The 20,764-nt window shown below is 34.5% G+C and overlaps 2 protein-coding genes across 2 annotated transcripts in view; both read left to right on the top strand.

The window, feature by feature from the left end:
- The window catches only part of LOC150099229 (uncharacterized), a 54,115-nt gene that overhangs the window by 19,772 nt on the left and 13,579 nt on the right, over positions 1 to 20,764 (top strand). The window contains exons 2-3 of the mRNA XM_090403830.1: positions 5,531 to 5,805; positions 18,011 to 18,064. The gene's annotated coding sequence lies outside the window, so the exon portion shown is untranslated. The remainder of the gene's footprint in view (positions 1 to 5,530; positions 5,806 to 18,010; positions 18,065 to 20,764) is intronic.
- Positions 5,670 to 6,954, top strand: LOC150099230 (uncharacterized). Its single transcript, XM_090404286.1, has one exon. It carries the CDS (start codon positions 5,670 to 5,672, stop codon positions 6,819 to 6,821), a length of 1,152 nt encoding a protein of 383 aa, XP_090260412.1. The 3' UTR covers positions 6,822 to 6,954.

Genomic DNA, 20,764 nt, shown 5'->3' with positions numbered 1-20,764 from the left:
ATTGTATTAAATTAGAAGACTATTGAAGAAACAGTTTTTGAATTCTTGATTGGAATAGCTTGAATGTGCAGAAAAGAATGAGTTTTTGGAAAGAATATATCAGGAAGAATTTATGATATGAAAATTGAGAAAAATAGACTGAGAGGAAGATCAGATAGGAAATGGTTTACAAAAATTAAGTCTTGAAAGTTAGAGGATGAGTTAAGGTAAAATCAGGTGCTCAACAAGGGTGCACATTATCTCCTCTGTAATTCATTATCTTTATGAATCACATTATGAAGAAAAGTGGCATTAAATCTAATATCAAAATTGGCGATATTAATCTCAGCTTTTTACTTTATGCAGATGATATTCTTTTCAATAAATCCAGTACAAGTCTGCAAGATTCCCTAACTAAATTGAATAACTGTTGTAATAAATTTGATATGAAAATCAGCAATTAAAAGACAGACGATTGAAATTGGCAGAAACATTGAAATCTGTATTTTGAATGATGAACCTATAAACAAGCAAGACAAAGTGCGTCTGTAGTGCAATTGGAAGAACAACGAACATTGTGCCCTTCGATTTGAAAACACCTGGGTTCGATTTTCATTGTGACAAGTGGAATCCTTATATGGGAATTTTCAACTGTAGGTGAGTTAGCTGATCTAATACAAAGGTAGCAGGATTTTTTTACTGGAAACTTGGGTATTTCATTTTGTCTGTATATGGAATTTTTCATTCCATATACAGACAAATCAGCCTTCAGAGCACACACAATTTACAGACAAAAAATGTTTTTGGTGATGACAGGCACTAGATGGCATTGATGGTACTATTGTCATAATAGGAGAATTAAGTAGTAGTGGAGAGGACAAGATGCATTTAGTGAAGTAGAGTAGATTGCTCTCCTGCGATAAGGCCTTGAACTACCTGGAGGTGTCATATAATAATAATAAATATCTGAGCTGTTTAGGGACAATTTTTAGTGAAGATAGTAAATTAAATATGAAAATAGACAGCATAATTAACGAAGCTGGTATGGTAGCAATTCAGCGGAATAAATTTATATGGAATAAGAAAGAAATTAGTCCAAACACTGAATTTGCTGTATACAAGACAGTCAGTGTTCAAACCGATTTTAACTTGCGGATCTGAGAACTGGCTTAGAAATAAAACACTCGATTGAAGATGTGGAGACCTCTGATATGAGAATTCTGAGAAAGATTAGTGGAGTGAACAGATGGCATTCTCTTCTTTAGTAGCACCACATTAAAAATGAGGATATGAGGAAAGAACTTGACATTGTCAGCATTCAGAAATGTGTTAGTAGGGCTAATCTCAGGTGGTATGGACACTTAAACAGAATGGAAGAGGATGGATTAGCAGAACAAATGTTCCTTGCTGGATTGGCAAGGAAAAGACCCAGGGGAAAACAAGATGTAGATGGATTGATTCAGGGAAAAACGCCTTAAAAGACAGAAATATAAGATCTGATAATATTGGAAGCTTGACAGATAACAGAATAATTTTGAGGAAAAATTATTGATCAGAAGTCAGTAATGGTGTGAATTTTTCATGCAGTACTATTTTAATTATCCTGTACACACCCTGTGGGTAGGTACATATCGGGAATTTGAAGATGAAGAATGGTATTCCAGTTATCAAGAATTTGGATGGGCAAAAACAGATAGTTTCAATCTACTTAATATTCCAGATTGTTTTTTGGCACAATTGTTTCCTTGTTACAGTTATACTCTGAATTACATAATTGACCCCGTGTTATGCATCACAAGTGCCAAATTGATGTTTTTGGAAAAAACATCAATTTGGCTCATGGTCAAAAGGAACTTATTCCGTTTGTAATCTTTGAAACAAAACTGTAAAAATATAGACTCCTGCTCTGTCTTGATTATTTTATAGGTAGGTTATATCATTATATGTCAGATGTCAAACTGATATCCAAAACATCAATTCGGTGCTAGGTCAAGTGATGCATAACGTGATGCAATTGTAATTAGCTGTCTATGCCACATACATGCGAGTTCAATTAGTATTGAGCGACGGAAGTCTGACTGCATATCTAGATAAAACATGATTGGAAAATGGTGGACAGTAACTAGTTGGATCACTCATAGGGAGATAGTACAGTTAGTTTCTCAGTTCATTAAGTTGTTGATAGAGCATACTTAAATGTCCTGTTAATGAACAGGTGTCAACCATTTCAACTTAAAGAATGAATGGGCAAGAGTTTAAAAAGTAGATAAAGTTATACAATTTTATAAGCTTATTGTATGTAAGAATCTAAAAATTATTTTTCTGCTATTATTATATTGAAAATATTAATAAATTCATGAAATTTCATAAAAGAGTTTGGTAGTTGAAGTAAGTGGACTGCTGCACATCCTTTTTAACCTGGATGTTAAGCCTGTTATTCTGTGTTCTCCAATTTACGCAGCTATCAAAGCCATTTGGTTGGAAAAACGTAGGTTCGAATCCTGTCTAAGATGCAAAGAACTGCTATCAGGACTTTTCAGTCCAGGAGGAGTTAGCTGGTTTTCATATAGAGATGGCATGGTTTTTCCACAAAACAGACAACTTGGCAAGAAAACATGCCATTTACAGCCATAGCACACAATTTGCCGATAGGATCAACTGCCTTACCATAAGGAATGTGAAGTTTATAGTAAGCTAAATTACTGGACTGTGACAAGTCATTTAGCCTAACACAGAAGAAAAGATGATGATGAAATGATGTAATATGAAATGTCTAATTATTAATAAAAAGCATAATTTATCATTTGGGATTTTCTGTTATATAGATGCACCTAATAGAATGCTGACTCAATGTACATATAACAACAGCGTATAACAATTAGTAAACATATCTTGTTTTAAAAGTTGGGAGTGGGAAATTAATAGATTTTAATACTGCATATCCATTTGCTGTCTTAGAAAGATCTGTGAAACACATCAGCTGATATTATGTAAACAGAACTGAGTTAAAGGGTATGAGTTGAAGAGTATTCACTTATTCATGTCACATCTGCTTTATTATCATGATAATTAGTCCATTAGCAGTCTTATATGAAAGATATGTAACTAGCATTTTGAACAGCTTTTCTATTGGCACCTAGTTATATACCTTTTCAAGATCTTCTTCTCTCTTCCATCATCTATGTGGATGATGATGAGGCCGAATGAACTCTTTCCACTTCTGTCTGTCCTGGGAGAGTCCGAACATTTCTGTCCAGTTTGGTGTCGCTTGTTGTAATTTGGTTTTCAGATCCTCTTTTATTTTGTCTATCCATCTAATTCAGGGCTGTCCTTTGGATCTTTTACCTTCCATTGTTGTATTCAGGGCTTTAGATGGTAGTCTTTCTGTTCCCATTTTGGTCACATGGCCAAACCATCGCAGTCTTCTTTCTTGGATTTTGTCTATTATTGTTATTTCTTATTTTAGTTGTTTCTTTATGTCTTCGTTTCTTAGTCGATCCAACAGAGATACTCCAAGTAATCTTCTTAGCCAACCCATTTCAGTAACTAATAATTTTTTCACTTCAGCCTTTTTGAGATTCTGGCATTCACTTCCATAGAGGAGTATTGGGAGGATCATTGTTTCATAGATTCATACTTTTGTTACTTGTTTGATCTCTCTTGCCTTCCATATTTTATTGAGTCGTCCAAAAGTTTGGGATGCTTGACTGATTCGTCTGTTTATATCTTTTATAATTTCACCATTGTACTCAATAACTCCTCCAAGGTAGGTGAAGTTTTCTACCTGCTCTAGATTCTTACTATCAATTTCAATTTTCAGATTGGTGCTTCTTTTTCCTATTTGCATAATTTTTGTTTTGTCTATATTTATGTTTAATCCAGATTTTATACACTCCTCCTTTATTTTATGAGAAATTCGCTGTAGCTTTTCTTTTGTGCTTGCAAGTAATGCAATGTCGTCTGCAAATTTTAAATTTGTCAAATTTTTTCCATATATTTTGATTCTGGAGTCTAAATTGTTTAAGGCTTATTGGTTGCTTCTTCCAGTGTAAGATTGAAAATAGGTCTGGTAACAGATTGCATCCCTGTCTTACTCCACTCTCTGTGTTGAACCAGGTGGTTAAGGTGTCCTCCATTCGTACTGCACTTTCAGATTTCTAATACAGATTTATTATTCTTATAGTTTTGTTGGGAATTCCAAATTTTGCCATAGTTTTCCATAGTTCTCTTCTACGGATTGAATCAAATGCGTGACAAAAGTCTATGAAATTTATGTAGCAACTTTGGTTGTACTCTAGTGTCTTTTCTATTAGCTGTCTTATGGTGAATAGTTGATCAATTGTGCTTCGCCCTGGTCTGAAACCTGCTTGCTCTTCTCCTAGTGCCAGTTATATATGGCTTAATTTGTTTTTGGAGTATTTTCGTAAAAACTTTACTTGGAATACTGAGGAGGCTATTGCCTCTGTAAATATTGCATTCTGTTTTATCTCCTTTTTTGTATATAGGAGTTATGACTGATTTGGTCCAATCAGTAGGCACTGATTCGTTTTTGTAGATCCTTTCAAATAATGTTTTTAATGGTTCCAAAAGTTGTTCCTTTCCTGCTTTTAAGAATTCTGCATATATTTGATCAATGCCAGGTGCTTTCCTAGTTTTGAGTTTTTCTATGCTGTGTGCTATTATTTCTTTGGTAAAGATATTTGTTTCCTTTTCCATTTGGGTGGCTGGAATCGTAATATCCTGGGAGCTGTTTTTATTATATAAATCTTTGAAGTATTCTTCCCATCTGGCCATTCTTTTTGTTTTAATTTTAATTAGTTGTCCCTCTTTGTTTTTGATCATTATAATTTTTGTTGTCCGTGTCTTACTAATTTGGTCTATTTGTTTATATAATCCATGAAGGTTATTTTCTTTTGATAGCTTTTCTGCCAGTTTACATTTTTCTTCTAACCGGTTATTCTTGTCTCTTTTAACTAGTTTTCTAATTTCTGTGGTTAATCTATTATATTCATTTCTGTTATAGTTCTGTTTAATTTCATGCTTTTCCTTTGATCGCTTAACCTTTTTACTTCATTCGAGATCCAATCCTTTTTACTTTTTCTTTCTGTGTCACCTATTGTTTTTTCTGCCGAATTTAATATTATTTCTTTTACTTTGCACCACATTTCAAGATCTACAAAACTGAAATATAGATCATTGTTATATTCCCATGATTTCTTAACTATTTGTGTTACAGTATAATCTAATTTTAACAACCTGCATTGGGCCTGAATACAGTTTTGTTCTTCTCCAGGCTTCCCTTCCACAATTTTTCTTAGACTTTTTCCCATGTATATTTCCATAAATCTTCAGAAACATTCAGAATGGAAATTCCTCTGTAATTCACACATTTTTATTTCTCCATCTCCTTTTTTTTTTTTAATAGATGCATACTATACAGTATTATCATATCTTTAAATTTATCAGTGTAATAAATATTAATAGTACAATTACGTAATATATTGCAAATATATTAACTTGTTAAAAGCAAATTATTTTCTTTTCTTCCTAGAAAAATTGGATCATTTATAAAAGGAGGCAAAAATATTTATTGATATCGAAATATAAGTTATCCTGAATTTACTGCAAAAGAGTTCCTTTGGTCTTCCGTGAAGATATAAAATTAAATTGGTTATGTATAAAGGATAGCTATGAAGAAGTCTCTGAAAGTTGAGGATTCAATACTCTTCACAAATACAGAAGAACAGGTGAACAAAAAGCTGTTTTTATGTCATGCTTGTAGAGAGACATATAAACAGTCAGAACAAGCAAAAGTGCAATTTGCAGGTAATACTAATGATGATACTTTTATTTGTATTGGTTGTAAGAAGTCATTTACACTCTGCAGTTATCTAGAACAACAAAAATTTGACACCAGTGAGCAACATCTATCATGTGAAACTACTGGAGAGTCATATAAACATTTAAATAATTTGAAACAGCACAGAAAATTTCATTCTACTCAGAGGCCTTTTACTTGTGATGTTTGTGGTAAATCATTTACAGTATCCAGTTATTTGAAAATACACATAAGAATACATACAAATGAGAGACATTTTACTTGTGATATTTGTGGGAAGTCATTTAACCGATCTGATTCTCTGAAAGTACACATGATGATCCACACCAAAGAAAAACTATTTATGTGTGAAGTTTGTGGCAAATCATTTATAATATCAAGTCGTCTGAGAGAACACATAAGAATTCATGCAAATGAGAAACCTTTTATTTGTGAATTTTGTGGAAAATTATTTTCAACATCTGGTCATCTGAAAATGCATAAAAAAATTCACAGCAATGAAATGCAATTTACATGTGAAAAATGTGGCAAGTCATTTGCATCATTAGATCACCTGAAAATGCACATACGAACTCACACAAATAAGAGACCTTTTAGATGTGAAACTTGTGGGAAATCATTTAAAGGATCAAGTCATCTGAAAGATCATGCAAGTACTCACACAAATGAGAGGACATTTACATGTGAAACTTGTGGAAAATCATTCAGATTGTCAACTCATCTCAAAGTACACATAAGAATTCATACAAATGAAAGACATTTTACTTGTGAAACTTGTGGAAAATCATTTAAAGTGTCAAGTAATCTCAAAGAACACATAAGAACTCACACAAATGAGAGACCTTTTACTTGTGAAACTTGTGGAAAATCGTATAAACTGGCAAGACATCTGAAAGAACATACAGCAGTTCATACAAATGTAGAACTTTTTGTCTGTGAAAGTTGTGGGAAATCATTTAAGATGTCACGTCATCTAAAACAACACAAGAAATCACATAAATGAGAGCCCTTTTATTTGAAACTTATTGAAAATTATTTCCAGTTTTTGAAGCTAGAAAATATATCACTGTAAGGGGAAATCTCATATATCTATGGGCAGTTTTTCTTAATTCTGGAAAATGCTCACAGGGTAATGATTGCCAGAAATTAATCATGTCTGAAGCATTTGGGACTGAAGGAAGTTCATCAAAGTTCATGTTCAATAACGAATTTGTTTTCAAATCAATAAGTCCCATTTGTGTGTTATAGTATGCCCACAGCCTTCGACACTTCTGCGCATGTCAACAGAAGGAGAATCCATTCCGATAATAGGGTAATCAATCCATATTGTGAGATGAGTTGTTAATTATTACACGTTGGAAAATTTACTTCTCTTTTATGATCATTGTAGTTTATAAAATGGTAACTATTTTGCTTGTATAACAGTTGGACAATTTTACCTATAAAGCATGTGATTTCGCATGTTGGTGACCAATTCGTACATCCTTCATTTCTTTCTCACCTTCAGCATGAATCGACTATTCTTGGCATAAAGCCAAAGGAAGCTCTAACAAGTGTGGGCGTACTATACTAGGCATTTCATGATTTTTTGTTCATAAAGTTAAAATGGGTTTATAAATGCAAGCATGCTATTCTCTTCTTTAGCAGACTTACAAAAACGACTTTCAACTGATTCTTGCAATAATAACATGATTTTTTCAATATATTTGATAAAATTCCTCCAGGATCAAACAAATCAATGTGACATGACACAATAAAATTGCTAAAAAATAATGACTAAGTTTAGCTTTTTTGCTACACATCGGTTTTTAGTTAACTTTTTGCATAAATAGGCTTTTTTTTATTATTGTCATTAGGGCCCAATTCTGCACTTCTAATCATCCAGTGTGCCATAGGTTGGCCATCCCTATTCAAGGCAATGTTTTTCAAATTTTGGGTTTTTATTAAGTGAAGATTAGATGGAAGGCTATTCCCTGTTTATAGAATTAACAGTTGTCAAGTGAAAACACTGGAAGATTCCATATAGTTGTTTTCTGCTTCAGTGCTAGATATCTGAAATTTAAGAAATAAACTTATTGTTTTAACTGAATGTGTTTGAAGTAAGTCAGCTGTTGAAGATACAGGTGTGAGCTGTCATTTTCTTGTGTAATTATGTGCAAGAAAATTTGTTGCTGCTGTTTTACTCAGTGAACTTAAGGATTGATGAAAAGCATGTTTTGATTTTCCAGAGCAAGCTAGTCTAGTTTTCTGTTATATCTGTTTGATTCTCTGACTAAAATATCTTAACTTCTGCAGAAGCAGAAGTTAAGATATTTTAGTAAAAACTCCTCTAGGTGACAACTAGAGGAGCTTTTACTAGCCTTTATTTCAAATGGTTCATAAGTTAATTGATCTCTGGCACAGGCAAGCAGGTTTTTTTCTCCCAGAAACTTGGATTTTTTTTTGTTTGATAAACTCAAGAAAATCGACCCTAGAACCCACACTATTATCGGATAGTTTTAGAATTAGGAACCATGAAATGGTGGCACTCACTTGTCAGTCACCTCTCTTCACTGGATGCCATGTATAATTAGTGATAGACTTGGGCCAGCTATCTCTGATTTGCTACCAGTGGAGAATGAACTGCCCCCCCCCCCCCAGTGAAATAGCCTGAATATCCATCTGATAAGCACCTTTTAACAATTGATATGCTGACCTGGTTAATGTACCTGCTCTTCACTGAACAGGCTGTGGGTTTTTGAATCCTACAATATGACTGCAGTTGCCTTTAGGCTGGAGATGAATTTCATTGTCTGGTGCAAAACCACTGCCCCACTTATTGCAGGCCTGAGGTGGCTTGAAAAAGTTCCATGTTTGGTGTCCTGTGCAGGTTTTCTGGACTACTAAAAAAAAAAAATTAAAAATAGAAAGAAATTTAAAATTGATTAAAAAAAATGTTTTGTCCATCCATGGTACAAAGTGTACTATAGGTTTGCAACTATCCTTTCATGGGTGGAAGAAACATTACAGAAAAAAAGTCTGTCATGTTGCCCCTTCTCTTCTGCCTATTTACCGGAGTCTGCAAATTACATTCACTCACCTGCCTTTATAGTCATTATTCTATAATCCCGATACTCCTTTTTTTTTTTTATATGTCTCTGAACTTATCACCTAGAAACACAATCGGTGATAAACACAATTGGGGCTACTGTGAAATCGGTACACAGTAGCCCAGATGTGGTCTAATCAAAGTGTTGTACAATGGAACGACCATAAAGGGATTGAGCTTCCACGTCATCTATGGAAAAGCCTAAATAGGATACACACAGGACATGGTATCTGTGCAGACAGCTTACACAAGTGGGAAAGATCATCTACACCCCCTAATGTGACTGTGGGGCCATTAACCAAACCATCCAGCACATTGTGGAGGACTGCAGCATAAGAGCATACCCTGGTGACCTTAGAGACTTTTTTGAGGCAGATCCTTCAGCTCTTGATTGGCTATCTTAGCTAGACTTAAAATTTTAGACTTTTTTGTTTTTTACCTGATATTTGATTATGTGCATTACTTGTCTTGTTTTTATTGTCTGCACAAATATGTATTTATATATTCTGGTGTCGTGTCTTTATTTATGCCATACGTAAATAAATAAATTTTTTGCTGGTTTTATTATGTTTCCCATGTCCTTTGAACTTCAATTCTATATTCACCAACATCCCTTGCTTCCTTTACCTTCTCTAATTCCCCTCCAATGTAATACACAGCATTACATTTTTAGAACCGAAGCTCAAAACTTTTCATTTACTGATGTTGAATTGACATCTCCTTGTCTGCCCACATAGCCACTCTGTTTTAAATCGCTCTGAAGCACCAGTACATCTGCATCATTCATAGTTTTCTCAACTTAGCATCATCTGTGAATAGCTGAATATGTGTGGTTCCCATCCATGAAAAAAGCCATAGTACGTTTTGTACCATGAATGGGATAAGCATTTTTTTTATTTTTTTATTTTTTTTTGCCATTTTTATCAATTTAATATATTTTTTGTAATTTTGTATTGTTTTTTACAGTCTGGAAACCTTACTCTAAAGAACAAACATGGAACTTTTTTTCAAGCCACTTCAGGGTTCCAATAAACAGGGTATTTGTCTCTACTGCCAATCGCATGATCTGTAACTTATACATCACTTTATTCTGTGGTAGACTGTCAAATGCATTTGCAAGATCCAAAACTATTATTGTATATGAATCACCCATATCCATAACTGTATTCACTTTATTAAATGTAAGTAAATTAGTAAAACAAGACCTCCTTTTCACAAACTTATGTTCACCTCTATGTACATAATCTTTTCATTATTTACCCAATCCTGTATTCTATTTCTAAACAGACTCTCCAAAACTTTAACAGACACTCCAGAAATGCAAACGGGCTTGTAATTTGAAAAATCTGTTTTGCTCCACCTTTAAGCAGTGGAACAATCTTGCTTTCTTTCCACTCATTAGTGATTGTTGAGGACACAAGACTCTTGTTAAACAACCAAATCAATGGAAGTGTCATTTCCTTCTTCATGTAGCTTCCTCAGTGAGAGGGTGCAGCACTATGTCCTTCCAGTTCTCTCTGTTGGTGGCTTTCCTTTTTGTTTCTGCATAGCCATGTGATCCTGTCCATGATCTTATATCTTCAAGCCATGTCCTTTGTTTTTTGCCTCTTAATCCTTTTCCCATAATTTCCTTAGCACTTTCTTTCACACATGGCAAAATCCTGTCCATTCCAATAGCCTTGTTCACATCAGTATACATAAACAATTATTGACTTTTTCCTCATTCACCTTCGAGGAACTAAGTTGAAGTATTGATTCCTCAACTTCCTGCTTCCTTAGAATAGTATCATTACCACCAGGATGGAAAACCCTTAGTAAAATGATCACTGAACAGCTCCACAATAATTTCCTTAATCACTCTTATGCCATCTCAAACCAGCAGAGTTATCCTCCCATAATCAGTTTCTTAGTTTGCCACTCTTCTTGCCTACACTTTATACATTTCATGTAACTTTTACTTAATCATCATCAAATTCCTGCCATGTACCCTCAAGGGGTGTACAGGATATGATAGTTCTACATGAAAAATTTACATCATTACTAACTTCCTATCTACAATTTTCCTCCAAATCAGTCTGTTACTTATCCAGACTCCAACATTATCAGATCTTATATTTCTATCGTCTAAGGCACTTTGTACCGTATCAGTCCACCTATATCTTGGTCTTCCTCTAGGTCGTTTTCCTGCCAACTTGGCAGAGAACACTTGTTTTGCTAATCTTTCCTCACCCATTCTGTTTATGTGACCATACCACCTGAGATTAGCTCTGCTAATGCATTCCTGGATGTTGATAATGTCAAGTTCTTTCCTAATATCCTCGTTTTTAATATGATGTTGCCATTGATGTCATCTGTTCACGCCTCTAATCTTTCTCAGGACTCTCATATCTGCGGTCTCTAGTCTTTGGTCAAGTGTTTTACTTCTGACCCAGCTTTCAGATCCATAAGTTGAAACTGGTTTGAACACTGTCTTGTATACAGCTAATTTAGTGTTCCAACTAATTTCTCTCTTATTCCATATGAATTTATTTAATTGACTTCCTACCATACCAGCTTTGTTGATTCTGTTGTCTATTTCCATATTTAATTTACCATCTTCAATAAAAATCGTGCCTAAGTGGCTGAAATGTTTTACTTGTTCCATAGGTTCTCCATTCACAACACAGTTGACATTTTCAATGACTCTGCCTATTTTCATTGTCTTTGTCTTTTTATTGCTGACCTTCATACCATATCTATTACAACAGTTATTCAATTTAGTCAGAGAATCTTGCAGACTTGTAGCAGATTTATTTAGAAGTATAACATCATCCGCATAAAGTAAAGAGCTGACATTAACATTTCCAATTTTGATATCATGTTTAATACTACTTTCTTTCATAATGTGATCCATATAGATGATGAATAACAGAGGGGATAATGTACACCCTTGTCTCACACGAGATTTAACATTAAACCATCTTCCTGTACTTCCTTCAATTCTAACTGCTGACTTACAATTCAAAGAAAGATTAAGTATTGCTTGATATAATGCCCCATTCACACCATATAACTGTAGCATATTGAATAGCTTCTCTCTTGACACCTTGTCATATGCCTTTTCCAAATCGACAAAACTTAAATACAGATCTTTGTTATATTCTCATACTTTCTCAACTATTTGTCATAAAGTGAAGATCTGATCCTGACAGCTTCTATTTGGCCTGAATCCAGCTTGTTCTTCACCAAGCTTTTCTTCCACAATTCTTTTCAACTGTTTCTCATGTATACTTGCATAAATCTTACCAGGAACACTCAGTAGAGATATACCTCTGTAATTCTCACATTCAGTTTTATTTCCCTTTTTATATAGTGGTACTATGCAGAGCTCTACTCCAATCATCGGGAATTCGTCCCTCTGTCCAGGCATTCTGAACTGTGCAGTGCAGCCACTGTAAGAATTTTATACCACCATACTTCAGCATTTCTAGTCGAATATCATCTACTCCTGCAGCCTTTCCATATTTCAAGCCTTTGATGGCTTTTTCTACTTCAAGTATGGATATGTATTCCTGACTGCATGCCTGGTCAGTGTTTTTTATCACTGTGCTGTCATCACTGCTTGTTTCATTTAGCAAATTTTCAAAGTAATTACTTCATACTTCAAGGATATCTTTTTCTCCTGTTTTCATTTCACCTTTATCATCTCTAATTCCTTTTACAGCACTCTTTCCTCCATTCCTAAGCTTCTTCAACAACCTCCAGAATATTTTACCACCTTCTTGATAGTTATTTTCTATATTCTTGCAAAAGTCCTCCCATGACTTTTGTTTAGCTAGATTTACACACTGTTTAGCTTTCTTACATTTGTCTCTGTATTCTCTAAGAGCACAAGCTGACTTATTTGCCAGGAACTTTTGATATGCTTTCTTCTTCTCCTTCACTGCCTCTTTAACTTCCTTTGTCCACCATGGAGTTCTGATTTTTCTATCCTTGCAGACAACTTCAGTACATGCCTCTCTAGCTGAATCAATCAGGGTTTTCTTCAAGGCTTGCCACTGAATCTGCAAGGTTTGGTTCCTGGTCTCAAACCCTTTTATTTTTTCTTCAACAATCTTTGTGTATTTTAGTCTACAGTTCACATCTGAGAGCTGTTCAACTTTTATTCGCTTTAAAACTTTCTTACATGTTATTCTTTTCAATATGAAATTCAATTTTATCCTCCTCAAGACTAAATAGTGATCACTTCCAATTTCAAATCCTCTGTGCGCTCTGGTGTCCTGCACCAGGGAGAAAACATCACTATCAACAATAACATAGTCAATGAGACTTTTCTTATTCCTAGCCTCTTCTCTCCATGTGAATTTGTGGACATTTTTATGTTGGAACATGGTGTTAGTAATAACCAGTCCATGTCCTGAGCAGAAATCCAACAGATATTTGCCATTATTATTAGCTTTGCTCTTTTCACCAAATTTTCCCAAAATATTTTTGTATGTCTCACAATCATTTCCTACTCTGCTATTTAGATCCCCAACAAGGACCAACATTGTGTCAGTAGGTTTCTCTAGAGCCTCAAAAAATTCCTCCACTTCTACCTTAGTAGAGCCTATATTAGGCACAAATAAGTCTCATTGTCCAGTTCCTTATTCTGATATTTGCCCAAATCACTCTAACTTGACACTGCCTGCCATTCAAGAAGATGAGCCTCGTATTTTGTGTTGAATACTATGGCTATTCCTTCTTTTCCTTGATTGTCATTTCCTGAATATAACATTTTGTGTTTATTGCTCAGAAAGATCTCACTAGGTTTTGTCTTTTTTGTTTCAGTCACCCCTATTATGTCGATCTGGTACTTATCTAATTCCTCCGCTAGCTCTATTTCTTTGCCATTGAGGCTTCTTATGTTGATAGTACCGATGTTTAACTCTGGTGATGTTGAGTTGGGGTGTGTTTTCAGATTTGTTCCTGTAGCTGACTTTTCGATGTTCGCCCTGCTTTCCTGGCAAAAACAATGGGGGTCATGTTTAACCGGGCGATACCCCAGCCGACATGAAATTTTGTCATGTTGTACCACCATTTTGTATTTTGGTTTCTCTTGCTAGCTCTATTTCTTTGCCATTGAGGCTTCTTATGTTGATAGTACCGATGTTTAACTCTGGTGATGTTGAGTTGGGGTGTGTTTTCAGATTTGTTCCTGTAGCTGACTTTTCGATGTTCGCCCTGCTTTCCTGGCGAAAACAATGGGGGTCATGTTTAACCGGGCGATACCCCAGCCGACATGAAATTTTGTCATGTTGTACCACCATTTTGTATTTTGGTTTAACCAATAGGAATACAATTTGGTCGGGTAAATTCCAAATTGCCAACCCATCCTCATTCATTCAATATCCAGGTAGATACTCAACAGGGTGCACCATGAGAAGGTGAGGATTGGACATTGTGAGAAGCCCTGGTCAGTTCTCTGCATTCCTTTAAAGGCTATGTGGAGGTCTGCTCTCAGTTATACAGCTTTGACCCTTAAGCACACCCACTTTTACTTCTTACAAGTTCATATTTTTTCTGTAATCTACCTTTCTTTTCCAGTTCCTTATTAATTTTCTTTTTCATCCACTTAACACCTATTTTATTAATCTTTTTTGATTTAGGCACACAGTCTGTTATTCTCATAATCAAATACTTCTTAACTAAAGCCCACCATGTTAATATCTTTTTCTTCAAGTTCCTTTTTTCCATAGAACTCATGCGAGGTTTTTTCAGTTTTTTCATGATCTCCTGCCATATAATTCCACAAATGTTCTCTTATTTTGTATACCTTTGTATTCCTTTACATCTCCCAGATCAGAAATATATGATCACTGTCACCAACTGCCCTTTATTCTTTACCTCTTGCTAACACACAGCACTTATGTGCTATGTCTTGTGGCCTTTCATGTGTGGATCAGATGTGTGTGTGTGTGTGTACACACACACACACACACAAAAGGCCACAAAACCTATAGCATAACACATGAAAGGCCAGAAGACATAGCATATTAGTGGCGTGTGTTAGCAAGAGGTAAAGAATAAAGGGCAATTGGTGACAGTGATCATATATTTCTGAGATGAGGTCAGAAATGTATGTATGTGTGTGTACACACACACACACAATTCCCCATTTACATGGTAGAATTGATTCCAGAAAAAACCATGTAAAAAAGAATACAGTGCAAATGAAAAAATGGAAGATGGTTCCAGATTTGAAAACCTGATACGAACAACAAGTTATTTTCAAACAAAACATGAAAATCATTGAATGAAACTATTTAATTTTAATGAAATTTTTTTATTTGAAATACTTATTTAAAGTAGATACATATCTTTCTTAAGAAAATAATGTATCACTAATAAAACAGATTCGAAAAAGCAAAAATATACCCACACATATGGTTATTAGTTAAATTTTATTTGCTGTCACTTTCTGACAGTAGCCACATTCTTTTGTGTGAGATTGGAATTAAATCACTTGAAACACTTTGGCTGTCATATTCATACATCATGGCAGAACATTTTATTCAGTATAAAGAACTGAATTAGCACTAATTTCTAATAATTCTGAAGGTTGATTTTTTTTTTACCACGAACTCTGTAATTAATTATTGAGGTCCTGTTTTGACTAGATCTTTGTATATATATTCTTCATATCGTGCCATACGTGAATTCAGTTCACGTTTAACTGTTCTTGTTCAGTATTTGGATCATGTGTTAGAAAATTATTATTAATATTTGACCTCAATGGAGTCAGACTCATCATGGGAGGTACTCACTATTGCATACAATAGTGAGTAATTGCAAAATGACTTTGCAATTTACTAGACATTTGAAACCCTTCTTTAATTAATCCTTCAGTGAGTGGAATTCTTCATCATCACTTTTCTTTTTCGAGATTCTCAAGGACAATTTTAATTATTTGGTCATCACTAACAGCCTTGTCAACCATCAATTCTTTAATATCTGCAGACGAAAAATCAAATCCTTCTCTGCCAACTGCATGTGCAAAAATCTGATGATATTCAGTTGTAGGCAAAGTACAGGGTTTTTCTTTTTCACATGTTCTGGTCAAGTAGCTTTCCAGCATGCATTTAAAGTTGATGGTTTCAATTCTGATAATGCCAACTTTGCAAATTTGATGCAATCCAAAATACAAAATTTCTTTCACACATCAATAACTGTCAGTAAATTATTCTCATCTAGTATATCCAAAATGCAGAGGCATAGCTAGGAGGGGGCAGCACTTTGAATCTTTTTTTAACTTTTGCAGTTAATTCTAAAATACAGTCTCAAGAACTCATTTCCAAATATTGTAATACTACTGCGAATTTTCCTCACAATTGCTGTAAGTGTTGCTAGTTGTGAGAGGAGTTTTTCTAAATAAAATTGATTAAGAATTACCTATACTATGAAATAGACTTTGCAATGTCATCGATTTTTCTAAGAGAAAAGCAAGAAAAATAACATTTTAGAATGTTGAAATTGAAGTTTTACTTCAAAAAATAAGCATAGTGTTTTAATTTATTTCCCTATACGTTGTTTTGACTTTTTGTAGTATTTTTGGTGTGTTTTGAGAGGGGCGGCAAACTCAGGGACTGCCCCGGGCGACAAAAGCTCTAGCTACACCACTGCCAAAATGTGTTGCAATGTTCTTATGTAGTAAGTTTTGAAGGTAGTGATCACACTCTAGTGGTTATATTAAAGATATTGTATTAGGTGATAGAAAACAAAATTCCCATTTGAGTGTTCTAAAACAGGATGGCCAGGCTCCTTGTCTATAATCAGTAAAACTTTAAAGTCCAGATTTTTTTCCCATCAAATAGGGTTTAACTTCTGGAACAAAACATTGATGGAACCATTAATTAAAAATTTCTTTTGTAACCCAGCCGTTTTTGTTTGCCTTCCAGTGCACTGGTAATTTTAAAATACACACCTTTCATTGTCTGCTGTCATAGGGATTGATTAATGAGTAATGGTTTTAATTGCCAAAATTGTCAGGACAACACAAAGATTTCTGGGAAAGTTGTGGAGGACATTGACTTGTAGAAGTAGGGAGATTCTTGTTCCATTGTATAAAGCTTTGATTATTCCACACATGGACTACTGTGCAGAGATTTGGTCACCTGGTTTTTAAAGGACGAAAAAATGTTGGAAAGTGTCCAGAGGTGACTAAACTAGTTTTTGACCTCTGGAATGTAGAATGTGAGGAAAGATTGAGCAGATGCAGTCTACAGTCTGGTGGATAGGAGGAAGAGAGGAGATATGATAGAGACCTACAAAGTTAGTAAGGGATTGTTATAGAATCAGAGTTTGAGAGGTTCTACAGAAAACAGTGGGAGATTAGGGGAGAACACTGTCTCTCAAATCATTCATGCTAACCATTACAATCATTTCATCTACATTCTCATCCCCTCTTTATTGTTCTGGTCACACAATCTAAAGTGCCTCTTCAATGCTAAGGGATTCAATGATTCTCTAATGACATCTTTGCTCTTTACATTGCGAACTATCGAATCCCATAGCATTATTTTTGTAAGTTTTCTCTGTATCCCTTTTTGCTCCCCTGACTAACCATCTACCAAATTCAATCTTTCCATTCCATTTCCCAAAAATCTCACTCTGTGCTGTCTGTATGACCCCAGAGCACCCCAATTTTCTTTAAAATCTCACTCTGACACTTCCACTCTTTACTCATCCCAGAATCATTCTCACTTTCTTGCACATTTCGCTTTATTCTTTCATATATCATCTCTTCATTAAGTTCTTCCTTAATCTTATACCAAGTTTTTTTTATTACCATATCCTTGAGTACTAGTAGAGAGAAAAACAGATGTGCTATCACTTAGTATATTAGTTAAACCTTCTGCACATTCACTAAAATCCTTTGAATTGCCCAATGTTATCGGTGTAATCTTGCTGCCATGCAAGACTTGCCCAACCAAACTGATTGCTTTTCTTATTAAATGTAGATGTTGATGCTAAAACATTTAGTATTCATTTATCACCATACCAAATAGAATTACTTGATTTGGAAATCTACTGCTGCTTTTTATTAAATTTTCTCTTTTCCTTTTCATTTCTTCCCTTTCCAATAGAACTACACCTGTTGTCATGTAAGTTTCCGGCACAAGGCATGAAAGGAAAGCCAGGTAGTGTAGTTTTGAATGTTAGTATGAGTATTAAAATGGGTGATCACCCATTTTACTAAAATAATGGGTCATCATTATACATCAACATACATTTTTATTTTGTGTGTTGTGTTACACACACACACACACACACACACACACACACACACACACACACACACACACACACACACACACACACACACACATTTTTTCATAAAATGTATATTAAAAAAAACCTTACTTTTCAAGTATGTTGCATAGTGAAGCACCAAATATACAGGGCTGGAGAAAGAATCTGTGAATTTAGGGGAAACTATTACAAGGCTTAATAACAAAACAAATGTTGCAAGTCATCAGGATTATGAATATATAGTACACAGATCTATGAATTAACAATGACACATTTGTATGCTGGAATTTTTTGGAGTTTCACTGTTTTAAATGAGAATGTACGTGTATGTTGCTTAAATAATTAATATGGCTACTTCTAATGGTGACTCAGCAGCTTGCCAGCAAAATTAAGAATGCATAAAATGTATAAACTCAGCTCCACACTGTACAGAATTTTAGTGAAAAAACTTCTGCGCTTTCTTTACTCAGCTTGAAAGCATTAAAATTTAAGAAGGCAGTCTGATGAGCAATTGCTCATTATACTAAAGTCTAAATTGCAGGAAAGGCTAAGTGTTTTTTGTAAAACTCGAAGAGAGATAGAGATGTATCTGATTATGCTTTATTTAAGAAAATTTTGTTAAATGAATATTCCAAAAAGTTGGATTAAGGATTGACTGACTAGTCTTGTGTACAGTTTTAAGTCAGATGAAAATGATACAGATTTTATTCATAGAATTATATATTTTCAATTTAGAAATGGATTGAAAACAGAACTTGGGTCTATATATGGAAAAGAGGTACTGAATATTGGACAACCATTAAATAAGATGACTGAGGAGAGCTTATTGCAAACCATGATTTCTTTTTCAGTTAAAGTTATCAGCTTAGTTGAACCTAATACCTCTCAGTTGACCTCAACTAATCAGAAAAATATTAAAGATTCAGATTCTAGTGATTGTGAATTTTTAATTTTATTCAGGAATTGAATTCCTTAAAAGAAAAATTTAAATCTTCATTCTACGCGTGAGGTCCACTGCCCTGTTACAGGACTATCTTAAGCCCTTCTAAGATAGTAATCGAACCCAGGACACTCCTTTCCCATTCATATTGTTGCAAAACGCATAGCCACTGGGCTAACCGCACAGACAAGACAAATTTAGTGTTTTGAAAAAAAGCTTTCTGAATTAATTGATTCAGAATAGATTGGAATTGAATAGATTGGAAGAACAGCTTACTTCTCTTGTTAAGGATCTCCAAGTTGAAAGAGAGAGTAGAATGAAGAATTTTATAAACACATGGTTATAGTGATACTCCCACTTAAAAGAATTCTGTTTCTGACAAAAGAAAACTTAAATGGCATAGCTGTGGAAAATTGTACCACAGTTCTATATTTTGCTATGAAATATCCCATAAAGATAATCATGGTTTTGCCAATTCAATCACAATATTACTAAATTTTCTCCTAATGTTACTCAAGATTCTGTTTCCACAAAATCTGTCCAAGTGGATTTCTCAAGAGAAACCACTTCTCTTGAATATGCTACATAAAAACTCTTGACTACATTAAATTCATGTGATGTTGAACCCTTCAATTTAACCCATTTAGTTCCAAGAATTTAAAAAAAAAAAAAAAGGCAATTTTTTTCATTTTATTTAGTTGAAAATGTGTCAAACCAAAATCTTACACTATACTGACAGTTTAAAAAAAAAAAAAAAAAGCATAATTAAAAAAAAAAAAAAATGTGCACTCGTATGAGTACAATGGGCAGATCAGGTATCAAAATGAACAAACTGCTTAGCAGAGTGATGCCCAAAATACTTGATCATGACTTCATCGATTGAGAGACGTTTTTTGAATATGCCAAACTGTTGAAATTTTTTGTTTAGTTTATCCATTAGAGGTCTTATTTTATACATTTTATCAAATTGAATCAAATGTAGATATTTCTTGAAAATGGTTCCTTGACATACTGTTGGCAACTGGGGGAACCAGGAGATCCTCATCTAAACACCAATAGTGATGCTCTCTTGGCAACTTATGGTATCCACTCAGAAGTAGAATTGTGATAAATGCCTTGATGTCTTCTTCAGTTACTTGAAATACATGATTATTGTTCTGCATAGCATACAAATTGGTCTGTTCAATAATAAGTAATAATTTCTTTATTGATAAATATTTCAAGTGGAGTTTCATTTTGGATTTGGTCCTTCACATTACTCAGACGGTCCATATATCCTGTAGTTACTGCCATATTGATGTCTAAGATATCTTCTGTCCATACGGGCTCATTGGTAATTACTTTACCTTGTGCAGCCAGGCAATGTTGTCTTATCGTGGCTAGAGGAAAATCATCATCATCGCTGTCTAATTCGTCACTTGCATAATGGCTCTATTTCCCCTGGAACTTCGTTGGGAAGGTGGTCAGGCTGAAGATCATCATCATCAATATCCTCGTTATCCGTTTCATAATCAACATCGGGAGGAATGATAACGATGGATATATCTTGGTGATTGGAATTTGCTACGTCGTCCGCAGCTAACCCAAGTGTTCTGTAACGCTTTCCATAAAACTGAACTGGACTTATTGGCTGAAATTCATCAGAGTC

This window comes from Typopeltis vanoorti, chromosome 14, assembly GCF_054136105.1.
Source record: "Typopeltis vanoorti isolate ZY-2024b chromosome 14, IOZ_Tvanoo_1.0, whole genome shotgun sequence".
In the NCBI taxonomy this organism is placed as follows: domain Eukaryota; kingdom Metazoa; phylum Arthropoda; class Arachnida; order Uropygi; family Thelyphonidae; genus Typopeltis; species Typopeltis vanoorti.
The sequence above is the reverse complement of the archived record's forward strand: the minus strand, read 5'-3'. Positions and strand labels throughout refer to the sequence as shown.

Excerpts from the sequence above, each read along its gene's own strand:
- LOC150099230 (XM_090404286.1), top strand. The coding sequence starts at position 5,670 with ATGAAGAAGTCTCTGAAAGTTGAGGATTCAATACTCTTCACAAATACA.